General features: G+C 33.2%; 3 protein-coding genes and 1 pseudogene across 3 annotated transcripts in view; 3 read left to right on the top strand and 1 right to left on the bottom strand.

Moving 5' to 3' along the window:
- Positions 1-2002, top strand: part of LOC104765677 (uncharacterized PKHD-type hydroxylase At1g22950-like) — a 2941-nt gene extending 939 nt beyond the window's left edge. The window contains exons 2-9 of the mRNA XM_010489432.1: positions 230-277; positions 365-541; positions 628-778; positions 886-972; positions 1095-1219; positions 1309-1427; positions 1528-1639; positions 1721-2002. Of these exons, the coding sequence (XP_010487734.1) occupies positions 230-277; positions 365-541; positions 628-778; positions 886-972; positions 1095-1219; positions 1309-1427; positions 1528-1639; positions 1721-1756 (855 nt within the window). The 3' untranslated portion in view covers positions 1757-2002. The remainder of the gene's footprint in view (positions 1-229; positions 278-364; positions 542-627; positions 779-885; positions 973-1094; positions 1220-1308; positions 1428-1527; positions 1640-1720) is intronic.
- LOC104765676 (WAT1-related protein At3g18200-like) lies at positions 4047-6060 on the top strand. The gene is made up of 6 exons (XM_010489429.1): positions 4047-4256; positions 4479-4541; positions 4647-4763; positions 4854-5244; positions 5334-5485; positions 5563-6060. Exons 1-6 carry the CDS (start codon positions 4069-4071, stop codon positions 5726-5728), a joined length of 1077 nt encoding a protein of 358 aa, XP_010487731.1. The 5' UTR covers positions 4047-4068; the 3' UTR covers positions 5729-6060.
- Positions 7037-8933, bottom strand: LOC104765675 (T-complex protein 1 subunit delta; the record flags this gene model as incomplete). The annotated part of the gene is given in 1 exon segment (XM_010489428.2): positions 7037-8933. A coding segment is annotated over 1 exon segment (1611 nt). The 3' UTR covers positions 7037-7316.
- On the top strand, positions 15129-16488 carry LOC104767608 (annotated as a pseudogene).

The raw sequence follows: 17078 nt of genomic DNA, 5'->3' as shown, positions 1-17078 counted from the left end.
TTTTTTTTTTTTTTTTTCTGAATTTGTGTGGGTTGATGAGATTGGGAATTGCTTTGTTAAGTTCCTTTACTTCGACCCACTTGGTTAGTTTTGAATTACATCTCACTTTAGTTGAAGTGTTTATAGAAAGTTCGATCTGGTTTGATGATGATTGAAGACACTGCATGTGTAGATTGAATTGAGCATATGAATTTTGCTTAAGTAGGTTTCTTTTTTGCTGATGGTACAGGCTCAAAGGCACAGGGAGTATAGGCAGAAGATAATATCAAATTATCAGGTGTGAATCTTTTTAACTTCATTCTGTTCCATATTGTTCTGCTCCAGTCATCAGTTTAGTAGTTTGATGTGTGTTTTCCTACTGCAGCCACTTCACAAGGAGTTGTATACTCTAGTTCCCACAGTCTGCTTTGTTCCCACTTTCTTAAAGGCGATTAATGATAACACAGAGGAAAGCTTCAGAAACATTATATCTGAACCTTCTCCTGGTGTGTTCGTCTTTGATATGCTCCAGCCTAGCTTTTGCGAGTTGATGCTATCCGAGGTAGTGTTGGATCCTTTTTCTTTTTTTTTTTGGTTTTTTCCGTTACCTTTTATATTTTGTTCATGTGCCACTGTTTGACTATGCAGATAGACAATTTTGAAAGGTGGGTAGGTGAGACCAAATTCCGGATAATGAGACCAAACACCATGAATAAATATGGTGCTGTGCTTGACGACTTTGGTCTTGATACCATGCTTGACAAACTCATGGAGGGTTTTATTCGTCCCATTTCCAAAGGCAATATACTAAAATTAAATTCACTACAGAGACTATTATTACTCGAAAGTCCATTTATATGTTACAGTGTTATCTAAATAAGCTACTTAACATCTTTTGTTTTGTAGTATTCTTCAATGATGTGGGTGGAGCGACTCTGGATTCTCACCATGGTTTTGTTGTTGAATATGGTAAAGATAGGGATGTTGATTTAGGTGAGACCCTTTGACATATCCTGCATAATTTTTACATGTCCTGACTAGTTGTCCTAAATGCAGATATACTCCAATTCCCAAGTATTTCTGGTTTAAAATAATGAGATCTTATAAATTTGCAGGCTTTCATGTGGATGATTCAGAAGTAACTCTGAATGTTTGTTTGGGTAAAGAATTTGTGGGAGGAGAGCTATTTTTCCGAGGCACGCGGTGTGAAAAACATGTGAACACAGCAACAAAGGCAGATGTATGCTATTCATTTTCTCTGTTACTTTCTTGTCTTCTTACATATATGGCTGATGGCTAATTTCAAATTCTGCTTGTTTGCGAAAGCAGGAAATATATGATTATGATCATGTGCCAGGACAAGCTGTACTCCACCGTGGGCGACACCGCCATGGTGCCAGAGCCACAACATCAGGGCATCGGGTCAATATGCTTCTGTGGTGCAGAAGGTAAATAACAACTAAAATTTGCCTCTGGACTGCTTTACATTTTCCTTGCCTATGAATTCTTTTGTTTCTTATTTTTTTTCTTGCGTGTTCTTAAATGCAGCTCTGTGTTTAGAGAGCTCAAAACTCATCAGAAGGAATTCTCCAGCTGGTGTGGAGAGTGCTTTTGTGAAAAGAGAGAGGAAAAAGTGAGGTCGATTGAAGCTCTAAGAAAGGTAAGCCTTTAAATGATCAAGCCTATAGCCGTATGTTTACTGCAATGGTCGATGATTATATGTTCTCTATTGCTATTGCAGAAATTGTTTAAAGCAGCACGTCAAACCCAAGCTTGATTCACACTAGTAAGATAAGTAATAACCTATATTGGATGACTATAGAATCCGCGATCAAGCCCTGAAGAACTGCTCCTGTTTTAATCTGACTTAAAACTGAGCCAATGTAGAAATCATTTGAAGTATATGGGTCTCTGTTTATCGTTTCTCGACTCTTTGATAATTATTATGTACATGAAATCTAGTCTCAAACTTCACTTGTACCACAAGGAGTTGTATTTTTATCCGATTTTTGTTGTCTTTTTAGTTTAAGTAAGAATTGGTGTTATCTAATTGAATTTGGTGATGCTCTGCTCTCTTAAACTTCCATATTCGTTGCTCTACGGAGTTGTGCTCTTCATCGATGGCTAGAGCCACAAATAACGGTATTTTTGCTCTAAGGGAACCTGTAAGGATTGTTTTGGTGGTCTCTATTGAATAGTTTGGAGGAGAATTAGGGCCATTTGCACGTTGAACTAAATAATGGAAGAGAGAAGAAAAGATTTGAAGGTGTTTTGTTTCTGTCTAGTTATTTCATGGCAAGACAAATCGAAATTGGTTGTGAAACGGTACTACCAACCCAATTTAGTTGACTTTAAGGCTATTCATTGAGTCCTTTATGGAACTGTTATTTGTGTCTCTTTTATACTCTTACACATTCATTTTTCTCACCAAATTCAAATTTATTTCTTTTTTTTCTTTTCGGGTTTCTTGGTATCCTTTGACTATCTATGTTGATACGATGTTTATATGATCATACCAAATAAATTGAGCTTTCTTTAGCGATGTAGATGAAAGCACAATCTGTTCATCTTCATTGTATTATAAAATCAATAAGAATGATTATTGTAGGGGTCTGATTGAAATCTTTTAAAGATCTGATGTCTAGGTGTGTGCCAAGTCGTTGAAAACACAACTAATTTATCTTCATTCTGCAGATCTTCTTAATGTTAATCTGAGTTCAATAAAGGAGTCTGTAGGATCTGACTTAATTTTTCTTCAAAGATTTGATGTTTAGGTGTTTTATTTTTGCCAGTTAGTTATTGATATTTGGTGATCTGATGATTGTGTTGTTAGTTCTGTGTTTCAGTTTTGATCCTTACTATTTTCTTTTGGATTCTGAAGTTGAAATATTTTGAAACTAGTCTGTAATGTTGGAATGTTTTGATTAGATTATAAAAAAAAAAAAAAAAAAAAAAAAAAAAAAAAAAAAAAAAANNNATGAACAAAATTGAGAATCTTGCATGTGTACCTCTTTAGGGCCACTAGAAGAAAAAAAGAATAGAGAGAGTACAAGAGTACAAATTATTTAAATGATTGCTAAAATAAATTATTTAAAACAGACTAGTTTCATATCACATTAGAAATTAGGTCAAGTTATATAATTTAACATTTTATTCTTGAGAAGATGCCATAGTTTTTATTTATTTAGTTATAAGCTAATTGATGGTACATTAACATTTGGTTGCAGCCGTTTTGTTGGAATCTATTTACATGAACAAGAACAAGAACAAGTTAACTGAATAAACGGTGGTTAGTGCTCCTCGCATGTATATTTTATTAGTAAACTTAATTAGTCAAATTATTATTGGGTTTTCCACATTTAAGACAAGATGCCTAATTGTGAGGTAGATCACATGCTATTCGATTCCACTAACTCATTATTACAAAACAAAATAACCTATAAGCATAATCAAATATAATGATAATTCAAAAACGATGAAAAAATTGTTCTCCATAATGTATCAAATCTAACCATAACCATATAATATACTATCATTCTTGAACCCAAAAAAAATTGGTATTCTTAAAATATACTCCTAAGTAAACTTACATGTATATATCAACGTTAGAAGGAAATTTTATTTTTTGATTAAATTGTGATTTGTATTACTGACTTACTGTTGTCAAATCGTTTTCACAACCCAAATTCAAGTTTTGTTAGTTGTATGAATTGTAGATGACATAAACCGACTCAAATTTTTTTTGACATTAAACATAAGTGGGAACTAGTACCAATACCATACATACATATCTAGAGGTCACATAAACATTCAACCTCCGAATCGTATTATTACAGTCAAATGATCATCTTCTATATCAGAGCATTATTCATAATCATTAATTGTAAACAACTTATAGTGGTCCACTTGAAGAAATGACGTATCATCTATTTTTTCCCTAATCATCCATTTTATATTTTATTGTGACTTATGATTATTATTTTCTGTATTTTAAATCTCAAGCCACCACCACACTTTAGTATAAAAGCAATCTTGATGTGCTTATCAAACTTCAATAAGAGAAGAGTCCAAGAAGAAGAAGAAGGGACAATGGGGAAAGTATTATCAGAGAAGATGAAGCTTGTGGTAGCATTGATCACACTTCAGTTCTGTTTTGCAGGCTTCCACATTGTCTCAAGGGTTGCTCTTAACATTGGTGTCAGCAAAGTTGTGTACCCTGTTTATAGGAATATCCTTGCTCTTATCCTCATAGGTCCATTCGCTTACTTCTTCGAAAAGTAAGTCCCCATCTCTCCCAGTTACCTTTGTGTAACTTACTCATTTTAGAAACTTTTTCCCTTTGATCTCATCTGAAGTTTTGGATAGTTTCAGAATGTTTGTTTCTTTTTATCTCATTTGGGTTTACCTTTATGAAGTTTGTCCCTTTGGTTTTTTGGGATAAGATCTCAAGTTAATCTTTTTTTTGTTACTATTCTTAACAATGGTTTGTATATCAACAGAAAGGAAAGGCCTCCACTCACATTCTCTTTACTGGCTCAGTTCTTCTTCTTGGCACTCATAGGGTAAAAAGCTTAACCAGAGAAGACAATAATAATAGCAACTGGTTCCTCAATTCTTAAATCAATGATTATAATTCTGAAACTCTGTTTGTCTGTTTCCAACATCAGAATCACAGCGAACCAAGGATTCTACCTATTGGGACTTTACTATGCAACTCCAACCTTTGCTTCCGCAATGCAGAACTCTGTTCCTGCCATCACTTTCATCATGGCTTGTACCCTAAGGTACCTAGCTAATAACTACTACTTTCATGGAAATAGTATTGATCATTTTGTTGTGTGCATCTAACATTGATCTTCTGATGTGAATACAAGGTTAGAGCACATAGACCTAGTCAGGAAACATGGTGTGGCCAAAGTATTGGGAACCATTGTGAGCATCGGTGGAGCCACCGTGATCACATTGTACAGAGGATTTCCAATCTTTGACAAGAGCATTAACATGCAAGACGAGGTAACCGGATCTGGCAAACCACAGAACTGGAAACTAGGATGGTTATACTTAATGGGACATTGTCTATCATGGGCTGGTTGGATGGTTCTTCAAGCTCCTGTTCTAAAGCAATACCCGGCAAAGCTCACTTTAACATCGTTCACATGTTTCTTCGGACTGATTCAGTTTCTAGTCATCGCTCTGTTTGTGGAAACTGATCTCAATAACTGGATCATCGCCTCTTGGGAAGAGCTCTTCACCATCTTATACGCTGTAAGCTCCTCTCTCTCCCTCTTCTTCATTTTACCTGATTTGAATCAATGAAATTCACTAAATGAAGTTTTCTTTGGTCGTGCTTACAGGGGATAATAGCTTCCGGGTTGGTGGTTTATCTTCAGACATGGTGTATCTACAAAAGTGGTCCAGTCTTTGTAGCTGTCTTCCAGCCACTCCAAACACTTCTTGTTGCTGCAATGGCATTTCTTATTCTTGGTGATCAGTTATACTCTGGAAGGTAAGCATTGCAAACGGTAATATCATGTTTTGTTCCTTTAGAAATTACTCGATCTAATTCATATCTTTCATTTGCAGGATTGTTGGTGCAGTGTTCATAATGTCGGGGCTCTACTTGGTTCTTTGGGGCAAAAACGAAGAAAGAAAACAAGTACTTGAAGAGAGTCAACAAGATCCAGAGTCACTGACCAAACATCTACTTGAGGCACAACACAAGAAGACTAATTCTGAATCTGCAGTGTAAAAAGGTTGGAAACACTTTTGCAAACACAAGACAATACTTCTCTGTACATACACACACAAGAACTTGGCCAACACACAGGCTCCGCAAGTGGGTCTCTCATACAATGGCTGCTATGCTAGTCGTTTACTTCTGAGTTGTAATCAAAATTGGGTTGCAATTAATTTCTAAATAAATGGAAATATGATAACATTTAATTTCAAAGTTGACAATATAGAAGCAAAGAGTTAATGCATGTTGTGATCTGGTCTGGTTGGAGAAAGACCAATGTGCTGGAGAAACTCATGTTTCATGCTACTGTGTACTGTCTTGAGCTTTCATACAATGAATCCATAACGTGGTCTGCATTTTACAACAATGTTTCTTCTTACATGGTTATATGACTTTTTTGCCTAGAACGCAATAAAAAACTGGGCAACATCTAAAAAAACAAAAACAAAAAATTGGAAAACATTGTATTGAATTCTCTGTTAAGCGGCAATGTTTGACTGTAGTGTTGTTTCTCTTCAAGTCTTTGCATAGTTCTGTCCTGATGAGTTACCACAAACGAAGCCTTTCGTCAGAAAGACTACATGCCGTATTTTCTGGTTTTTCGTCTCTTTTATCACACCTGTAACTGGTAAGTCTATACTATTTGTAACATAGTCGTGTTATAAGTAACCATTCTGGCATTCTCAAATGTAACATCAAGTCTTTTTTTTTTAAGTTTCTGTAACATCCAGTATCTAATCAAAATTGCTCACTTCCCATTTAGGTAGGCAACTGTGGTTGCTCGTCAGTCACAGTTGGTTATTTTCGTTTTCAAATTAACTTGGTCAAATTTCAACAAGCTACTTACTTCGGTAAAGCCTTCAAACGTTTTCAATGTAATATTTTAGGATCCGATCTTTTATCGAGATGTTTAGAATTTGACTTGGAGAGCTCATGGCTTCAACATTTTCCTTATACACGACTTGATTCTGGATGATATAACAACTAAGAAATACAAATTTAGTTTTGAATATTATTGTCAAGATCTTATTGGGAACTATATATCAAAAGAACAAGAACGAAGTAATAAGAAAAATCAGATAAAGCTTTCTAGGCTGCATTATCCATCAAAAATAAGTTGAATGTCAATCAACCTCTCAGAGCCCAGTGCATGATCATCATCTTTCCCCACATTATAAAGATTACTCAAAACCAGAAAAGTCAAATTTCAATCAAAAAAACAGACAAAAATAGTTTAGGATCCTCAGAGTCAATGATCATCCAGATAGGATGCTAAGTTTGTGACCCATGATCAAATATTTGAGAGTCCCAGTAAGGCAGTAATCGAAGTTCTGATTCTACTCCTACCGTTTGACAATTGTGACAAAACTAATCCATACATGAAACAAAAGGAGAAACCTTGATATCAAGTCACTAGAAAGAAATACAATCCCACTAAACCACAAATAAAACCACTTCGCTGCAATAGCACATGGGGAAACAAAAGGGAGTCTAAGTTCAACCATTGCACAAACACAAAACATGATAAAAGAAGAAGAAGCAAAGCTTAAGATAGAGCAAGAGGAATGTTCTCGGACCTGTTTTGAAAGAAACTACCACACTACCTCACAGTGACGATGTCATCAATCTTCATAATCATCCTTACACATTCAGTTGCTAGAGTGATTGCACTGGTACTCACAAGTAGGGGTTGAACAACGTTTTCCTCCAAGATGTTGGTGATTTGTCCTTTCCTCACATTGATACCGGCGTTGATTTCTCCTTGAGCATGCTTGTTCCTGAGTTCAGTTACAATGGCGATAGGGTTTAACCCAGCATTCTCGGCCAGAGTGTAAGGAATGACCTCAAGAGCTTCAGCGAAAGACTTCACACAGTAACCTTCCATACCATGGAGCACCTTAGCCCAAGCACCAAGCTGCCTTGAGAGCTCAATCTCTGGTGCACCACCTCCTGCAATCAAGAACCTCTTGCTCACCAGACACCTAACCACACATAACGCATCATGTAAACTCCTTTCAGCTTCATCTAGAACAAGCTGGTTGGAGCCCCGGACAAGAACAGATGTAGTTCTCCCCATATCTTTGATTCCAGTGATCTTCAAAATCTTTCCATCTCCAAGGGAGGCTTCTTCAACAAGATCAGCGTGACCAAGCTTCTCAGCTCTGAAATGTTCAATATTGGCGATTGGCAAGCAGTTCAACGTCTTGGTGATGAATTCAATCTCATCTCTCTCAACATCCTTGATAACCATGATTTTAGCTTTGGCCAAATAGTGAAGTGAAAGATCAGTGACAGCATCCCTCAAAATACTCTTCTGGATGAGCAACACATTGCAACCAGTTGCTTTGATCTTCTTAATCATCCCCAAGATGTAGTTCCTCTCCTCTTTCAAGATCCTATCCATCTGAGTATAGTCAGAGACAACAATACTCTGCTCAATGTCAGTCTTGGGAGGTGAGATCTGGAACTGAATCACAGCGATCTTAGCATTCTCAACACGAGTCGGTCCACCAGCAGCACGGCTAACCTTCTTGTCAAAAACCAAACCTTTCACAGTATGTGTATCATCCACAGTCCCACCAAGCTTCTTAACAATCTTAATATCACGCAAATCAACAATCTCAGGCTTCTCCGGATCTATAACAGAGAGAACCGCATCTACAGCTAAAGGAGCAAGCAATGTAGAGTACTGACTAACAACCTTACTGTTAAGCGACGTGCTCGCAGATTTAACAAGCGAATCACGATCAGTGAGCTCAACAGGAACAGCCATAGCCGTCAAAATATCAATCGCCTTACCACAAGCCTTGTGAAGCGAATCTGAAATCACAGTAGGGTGGATCCCGTTAGTGAGAAGCGATTGACACTCCTTAAGAAGCGCACCGGCGATTACAACGACGGTGGTGGTACCATCTCCGGCGGCTGAGTCTTGCGATTTGGAAAGCTCGACCAACATCTTCGCGGCTGGCTGCAAAACCTCCATCTTGTTGAGGATCGTAGCTCCGTCGTTAGTGATGATAACCTCACCGTTGGCCGTGGAAATCATCTTGTCCATACCTTTAGGACCCAAACTCGTACGGACGGCGTCAGAGACGGCGCGAGCAGAGTTGATGTTGGCGAATCTGATATCTTCTCTACGCTTGTTGTCTACGAACGACTCAGCTTTAGATCCACGGGGCTTTGATGCCATCGGTGCTGCTACCGCCGCCATTTCTTGCTATAATAAATGGAGAGAGATCGAGATTTCGGGTTTATGATTTCTACGGGAAGATGATCTGGAGTCGATGAACAAAAAACCCTAGATGGAGCAAGACGAGAGAGAGACTGTTCTGAAAATGAAAAAGAGAGAAGATAATTAAAAAATTTAAAAAATCACTAGGGTTTAGCTTTTTGGTTTGTACAAATGGGCCTGATGAAATGAACTACATTTAGCCCAAAAAGGCCTAATTGTTATAAACAAACCATTGACTTTTTGACTAAACTGTCAAACTATATGGCTAATAAAAATAACTAGATTTTAATCCGTAAGATATTTTTTTATATTTTAATTGTATTATTATATTAATACTAGGTTTTCAATCCGCGTGAGTTTATTTGATATATTTTGATAAAAATTATATATGATTAATGATGGTAATGAAATATTATCTTATAAAAAAAATTAAATTAGTATTAAGGAAAAAAATTAGTTTCAGATACATAATTCTAAAAAATATAAAAATCAGTTGTGTTATAAAATCAAATCTAATCAAAAAAATCATGAATTTAACTCGATGTCCAAGCGAAGCGGATCAGACTGATGACCTCACATATCCTAAACTATTTTTTTGACCACCAGGAAAACGAAACAATTTTATAATCATGAATTTATCTCATTTTTCATATTTAATTGATATCTACCATCTATGTTTTCGTATTTTTTTATTCAATGTTCCTTATTCTTCATATTAATTTATTGTTATTTTTATTGTCAAATTTTATAGTAATTGTCATTGTTATTTTTATCGTCCGGTTCTTTGTTATATTCTTTTTTTTTTTTTTTTTTCTTCCTCGTCAACTTCTTCACTTTCTTCCACTAAAAAACTTTTTTTTAGACTACCACACAATTTGTTAACCATCAAACTCCAAGACTAAAATCATTTCTTTTCTCATAAAAGTTGTGCAATTCATGAAGACCAGCATAGTCAACACATGCACCCAATTATTGATAATTTCATCCATATATTTATTCGGTTTTAGAGCCACACGTATTGAAACTTCTCAAACCAAAGTCCTTACTTGCAGAGAAAGTAATATGAACACATGTATAGTTAAAACAACTTTTCGTCGATCCTTCTTCTTTAAACTCAAATAACATCAAATCAAGGTCTTGCGACGTCAATCTTTTTTTCTTAGACTTAAAAATAAAAAATTTACTGCAAAAATATCAAATCTTCTGTAAAGTCATACAAAAAAAAATATGTTTTACAGCTCATAAGAGATATAAAGCACAAACGAAGATAAGTAAGATATTTTCAAGATATTAAAAAAATTTGATATATAATATTTAGTAATTCTTAAACTTTTAAATTTTTAATAGAGATTAAATGTTTTAAATATTTTAAAATTTAGATGTAGTTTAAATGTTTGTAACATTTTTTCTTTTAGAGTTAAATATTAATGACACTTTAACTTTTTATAGAGTTTAAATAGTTATAATATTTTAAACTTTTTATGGAGGTCTTTTTAATATTTTTAAACATATTACAAAGTTTAAATATAAACCTTTTAAAAAATAAAACTTTTAAATTTGGAAACCTGATAAATCAAGCTTCCTGCTAATTTATAGTTAAAAACATATTAGTTTTATTTATAATGGTTCTCAGCCATTGTCTAAAATTTTCTAGCCGATGTGGGACGTTGTATATATATATATATATTTTTTCTATAAGTTTCACTTTTTTTATTCTAAAAAATCTTAATAATATAGATTACTACTATATATCCAAAAATATTAATTAGTGAAATATCTAATTCTTATCGATTGTTTTAAATCTTGTATGGACACCTTTAGGAGTTTATAGCTTCAACTTTTCATTAGTATAGATATAATATTTTAAACTTTCTATGGAGGTTAAGTAATTGTAATATTTCAAAAAAATTTATGAAGTTTAAATATTTTTAATTTGAACTTTTTAAAGGTTTTAATTTTATAATTTTTAAACTTTTAAAATTTATAAATTATAATTTTTTTAGAAAACTTTTAAAAGCTAATAATTTAGAAGTTATAATATTTTGAAACCTTTTAAAAGCTAAGACTTTTAGAAGTTTAAACTTTTAAAAGGTTTGGAAATATAATATTTGAACTTTTTAAAAAGTTTCAATATTTATAATATTTATCTTTTTAAAAAATTAAATATTAAAATATTTTTTTGAAACGTTTTAAAGTTTTAATTTGATCAAATAAAAACTGGATCAAACCGAATAAAACTTTTAAACTTGGACGCCTGATAAATCAAGTTTTCCTGCTCATTCGTTGTTGGAAGCATATTAATCTTATTTATATTGGTTATGAACCATTGTCTAAAAATTTTCTACCCGATGTGGGACGCTGTACATAGTTCTTTTATTTACATAAATTTAAAAATTTCCTTTTTCTAAAAATTCTTATACAGAAAATTCTGAAAATTTTAAAAAATGTTAATGAATGACATGTCAAATCCTGATAGGTTGTTTAAAATAACTCCTAATATAGAAAATTCTGGAAATTATAAAAAATCTTAATGAGTGAAATGTCAAATCCCGATAGTTTGTTTAAAATCCTATGTGGACAGCCTTAGGAGCTACTAAAAATTCTTATACAGAAAATTCTGGAAATTTAAAAAAATGTTAATGAATGACATGTCAAATCCTGATAGGTTGTTTAAAATAATTTTTAATATAGAATATTCTGGAAATTATAAAAAATGTTAATGAGTGAAATGTCAAATCCCGATAGGTTGTTTAAAATCCTATGTGGACAGCCATAGGAGCTTCTAGCTCCTGCTTTTATTTAGTATAGATTATTTGTTTTATTTGGTATTTAAGATTGTATAATATATTTTAGTTATAAATTCTAAAATTTAAGTTGGGGTACAATACACCGCATGACAATTTGTTTTTTTACATAATTGTTATTTAATCAACATAAACATAATATTATAATATTGATGGTATTAAAAATAATAAAATGATGATTTATTCGTGTTGTAGCATCAAGTTAATAGTATTTTAATTTTTTGTTAAACTATTATATCTAGTACAATTAAACGGTTCGACTAAAAATCAGATTAAACAAATACAATCATGTTATTTAAATCATAATATGTTTATATATATATATATATATATATATATATATTTCAAATTCTATGACAAATGATATAAACAAATTTTCCTTGTATTTCCATATGTTAAAGGCAACGGTGATACTGTTAATTTTAAAGCGTTGAAAATTATGTAACAAAAACATAGATGGTAACATTGATTATATGTGATATAAGTACATAAATAAATGTTTTTTAAGAAAGCATTTGCAAGAAATTATAAAAGTTGCAATGATTAAGTTGTGCAAGTAAATTACACCAATTAATAGAATCTAGATATGGTAATGAAAGATGAAAAAAAAAAAGAAATATGATAGTGAACACAGGGAGACAAAATTTTTACTTAGGTACTACTGCGTTTCATATCTTTGTAATTAAAATTCTATGATAGTTATATTCTTATTTCTATTAAGAGAATAGAAATTAGAAACTAAACAGCAGTTCTTGATACGTAGCCTAAATATTTGAAAGTAATAGTGCTACACTACCATACCAACGATTTTGTGAGATTTGACTGATTGCAAACTTCTTTTATCTTTTTTTGTTGTTGTTTAAATTTCAAGCTTAATAACTATATCTATTTTTCCAGAAGATCCATCCGAACAGTTTACCTGTCAAGAACTGGTCAAAGATGAAAGTCTACTGAACTTAGTTTTTCTTAAACCAATTATAACTTTTTTGAATATGGCAACAACTATTCTGAAATCTTTTTATTGAATTATTTGAATAACCAAATAAAGTTTGGCACAAAACCATATTTTTATGTTAAATCAAATAATCATTAAATGATAAGCTTGGAAAGTTTGAGAAATAAAATAAAAAGAACAAAAGCACGAAATAACCAAACTCCATTCTTCTCAATATTGGCCTTTAAGACATAGTTTTTTTTTAACTCCGCCTTCTGTGATATTAATTCACATCATCCTTCTCACCATCTTTGCTTAGGAGCTTCAAAGTTTTAAAAGCAGTCGTCAATCCTATTTCTTCTTAATTTTTTTCCAAGTACATTGGTTGAATACACAAAATAGTTAAACATCACACAAGGCATGTTTATATATAGATAAGTAGTATATTTAACTTCTTTTCATCCTTCATAAAGTTATCTTTTTAGTAGGCTGGTTGTTTGCTTCAAGAATCTCCATCTCCCACATGTTAGAGACCACGCACATCTAGAAATGAAAACCAAAATAATTTACTCAATAGTTTAAATTTGCTCGTAATATATATTAACACTCATATGGTTTTTAAAAAAATACTTACCAATTAAATATATAGGGATTTAGATTACCACTCATAAATTTCTGAAATTAGAATCATATTTTTGTGGGCAGATGCATGGATCTTAACACCCTATGATAATAATAAAAAAGAACAACCAAACAATATTAGAGAGAACAAAATATAAAAATAATAATAGACAAAGAAATAAGAAAAAAAAAAGAGAAGAAGTAGCAAATGACAACATTTTCATCGTCCAAAACTAATTCTTGTAAATAAAACTTTCTTTATAGAGGAAGAGTCTATCATGTTGAGCTTAGATAGATATGGAAGTGAAAAGTATTTATAGTGTTTTAATTTGGCTTAAAAAAAAAAGAGGGTTTTGGATGAGAGTAAGTGTACAATATTTTGAGCATATCACAATTTCAAACATATTTAGAAATTAGTTATGCAATATTAGTTATGGAAGATGCTATAATTATGAGTGTGAATGTATATTATCTAAAATTTCCAATTAGGAATCAATATCGAAATAATATTACCATTTTTGAAAAGCGAAGAAAAATCCATTGAATCCGTATTGTTAGCACTTCATATTTTTTCAGGTAATCTTTTACCTAATCAGATTTTGGTTTACTTTTTAAAGTCATATTTCAGTTATTGTTATTTTGTGAAATTTCCTAGAGATTAAATTTGTAAATTATTATAAGTAAAATAGTATAACACAAAATGTATTTAAAAAATGTATATATAGATAATATAAATTTATAGTGTAAAATTTTCTATTAAAAAAGAAAAGGGAAATACCCTAGAATAGCACTATTCTACATTTTTCTACCAAAACTAGCACACACACTTAACTTTTCTAAAATTAGCATTTTTATTTTATTAATATTTTTTAAATTAATTATTAAATTTATAACAAAAAAAGAAAAATTATATTCACGAGCTTCTTCTTCTTCTTCTTCACCAATAGTATTTGGGATTAACGATGAATATGTCAGATCTGGAGAAGCTGTAAAATTGGTAAATCAAGCTCAGATTTGTAAGCGGAGAACCGAGATTTTGGATTTCTCTACGCATGTCTCTGCTCTCGAATCGGAGTCATCAGATCTCCGAGAACTTGTCACCGAGAAAGATAAATAAATTGTCGAGCTGCAATCTCATGTTGAGTCTCTCCATGTTTCAACGGCAAAGTTTCTGGTGAAGACAAAGCTTCTGGTGAACAACAGTAGATCGGAGAATCAACAAGCTCGATTCGGTAGGAAATAGAGATCGATTCTACTGCAAAAAGGTACTTCTTTTCACATCCTTCTCTGCAATTTGCATTAAAACTCTTCGAATGTATAAATTCTGAGACTTTTCTGGAGATTCTTAGTTTGAATCATTACTGTGTTATGAAGGATTTGATGTTCAGTCTCTACATCAAATCTGTGTTATAAGAAGCTTGATTTTGACTACCAGTGTGATTCAGATATTTGGAAAAAATCGATTTCTCTTTGTTAGTTTCGTTTCTCTCTTCTCATTAATAGTAATTTAAAAATATTTCCTGATAGATGTGCGAATGGGTGTGTTGAGTGGATGGTGTACATTTTAATATTATTTTCATAGAGTAATTATGAAGTTCCTGCAGTCTGATATTTTGAAGCATAGCTGTTACAGTAGGTGTCTTCTTTGTTAGACCATGTGCAATGGCGTAGTTTTGGGCCGTCCCTGAGCTTTTGTTGTTTAAAATTAAATAAAAAATGGGCTAATATTGAAGAAACGACTCTTTAAACGGGACGTTTTTCGTCCGTCTACTTGGACACGTGGAAGGTGGTGATTGGGAGAAGATTTTGGGGTAGGGTTAACACAAAACACTTTCTCGAGAGAATGTGAATCAAGTCTTCTTCTGCAAATCACTCTCTCTCGTCTTCCTCGTTCCTTCTTTCACTCGTTCTTTCCTCATCCGCAACTTCTTCTCCTAACCGTGCGATTCACAGCATGGCTTCTGATTCCCCTCAACCTGGTGATGGTTCCGTCTCTCTTCCTTCTCCTAATTCTGCGGCGGTTCCCACTTCTTCCGCCTCTTCCGCCATCGATTTCCTCTCTCTCTGTACTCGCCTCAAGGTAAGCTTTGAATGCTCCTCCTTACGATTTTTTTGGAAAGATCCGGTGGATTTTGTGGTTATATACTACGGAATGTATTGTTGATGCGTTGTTCTTGTTGATGGATCGTAATGGAATCTGAATTCGTTAGGGAAATGATACGATTCTCAAGCTATGTGGCTGCAATGCAGCTGTTGATGGATTGTAAAAATTCGTTTGGGAAATGTAACGAGTTTATTCGACGTGGTTACTTTTATGATATGTGATTACTAAAGTCCTTGTACATATGTAGTTAGTCTGGTGTTTTTATGTGAACCTAGTGAGTTTTTGTTTGCTGCTTCCTCTATAAGAATTTGTGTGTTGTAGCGTTTGGTAAACTATCTTTTGTATTTCAAACAGACAACTCCAAGAGCTGGATGGATTAAAAGAGATGTGAAAGATCCAGAATCAATAGCGGATCACATGTATCGGATGGGTCTTATGGCTTTAATATCTTCAGATATCCCTGGTGTTAACAGAGACAAGTAATATTCGTGCTTGCTTTGTCTTTATTTTCAAGGTCAACTGTTGGAATTTAGAACTATTCATATTTCCTTTCTTTTTACAGATGCATGAAAATGGCAATTGTTCATGACATTGCAGAAGGTTTGTTCGTTCACTTTTTCTTAGAGTGTAGATCACCAATCGCAAGTTATATAGGAATGAATGTTCGAATTCGATTATTGTTGTTGAGCAGCCATTGTAGGAGACATTACACCTTCTTGTGGGATCTCTAAAGAAGAGAAAAACCGAAGAGAAAGTGAAGCACTTGAACACATGTGCAAACTCTTGGGTGGAGGAGAAAGAGGTCTGTTCTTTTATATATCTTCCTTCTATCTTCTTGTGGCTCATTTGCATAAACACTTATCACTTCTACCATTGTATATGTCATTTTCAACTTTTTGTAACTTTGTAATTTTTAAATGTTTTCAATGTTATATATTGGATTGACAGGTGAACTCGAGCCCATATGAAGAAGGATGGATCATAAAAGTGGAGCTTAGTGATGCAGGGGAAGTGAAGAAACTAATGGATTCAGACAAGTACTCCAAGTTCTGCGAAGAAGAAGATGCCAAGCACTGAGCCTTCTTCTAGTCTTGTTCTGTTTTTGTAAGCATTTCACTGTCAGCAGCAACATGGTCAGAAAAAATCCATTTGTGTCAATACATGAAATCAAGATTAATATATTTGAGGGACCAAAATTTGTCCTACACCAATGCTCATATCAAACTTAAGAAACTCTGAAAATAAGATTAATATATTTGAGGGACCAAAAATTGTCCTACACCAATGCACATGCTCTAAGGATTAAATTTCGTCAAGTGTAGGTTGTAGAAATAATTTACATGTGTGTTTTAATTAATTCTTGAGGACAGGAAGTTCTGGGCTAGCACAGTGCATTTAATAAATAGAGTGAGATAATGAAAAGTCAGCTGACCATTTGAGTCAAGTGATCTGCTGTAGGTTCCTATTAATTCAGTTATCTTCTTGATTAAATGTCTGGAGAAACCTGAATGTTATTGTTGGAATTTTCTATGCTAGTAGCAATACATTCTCAAACAGGTGATGTTATCTTTCCATCAATGTTGATCTTCTTACTCATTGTTGATCGTTGGAATTTACAGGTCCTGACTCAACATAATTCTAACATGTATGCTGCCAACGGCTATGGC

Source organism: Camelina sativa, chromosome 19 (genome assembly GCF_000633955.1).
Source record: "Camelina sativa cultivar DH55 chromosome 19, Cs, whole genome shotgun sequence".
NCBI lineage: Eukaryota > Viridiplantae > Streptophyta > Magnoliopsida > Brassicales > Brassicaceae > Camelina > Camelina sativa.
Note: the sequence above shows the minus strand (reverse complement) of the source record. Positions and strands in the feature narration are given on the sequence as shown.

What these genes read in the sequence shown, in the direction of transcription:
- LOC104765676 (XM_010489429.1), top strand. Translation starts at nt 4,069, where the DNA reads ATGGGGAAAGTATTATCAGAGAAGATGAAGCTTGTGGTAGCATTGATC. An exon ending in TTCTTCTTGGCACTCATAGG is followed by an intron (nt 4,542 to 4,646) that starts GTAAAAAGCTTA and finishes TTCCAACATCAG; the next exon opens with AATCACAGCGAACCAAGGAT. An exon ending in ATCATGGCTTGTACCCTAAG is followed by an intron (nt 4,764 to 4,853) that starts GTACCTAGCTAA and finishes TGTGAATACAAG; the next exon opens with GTTAGAGCACATAGACCTAG.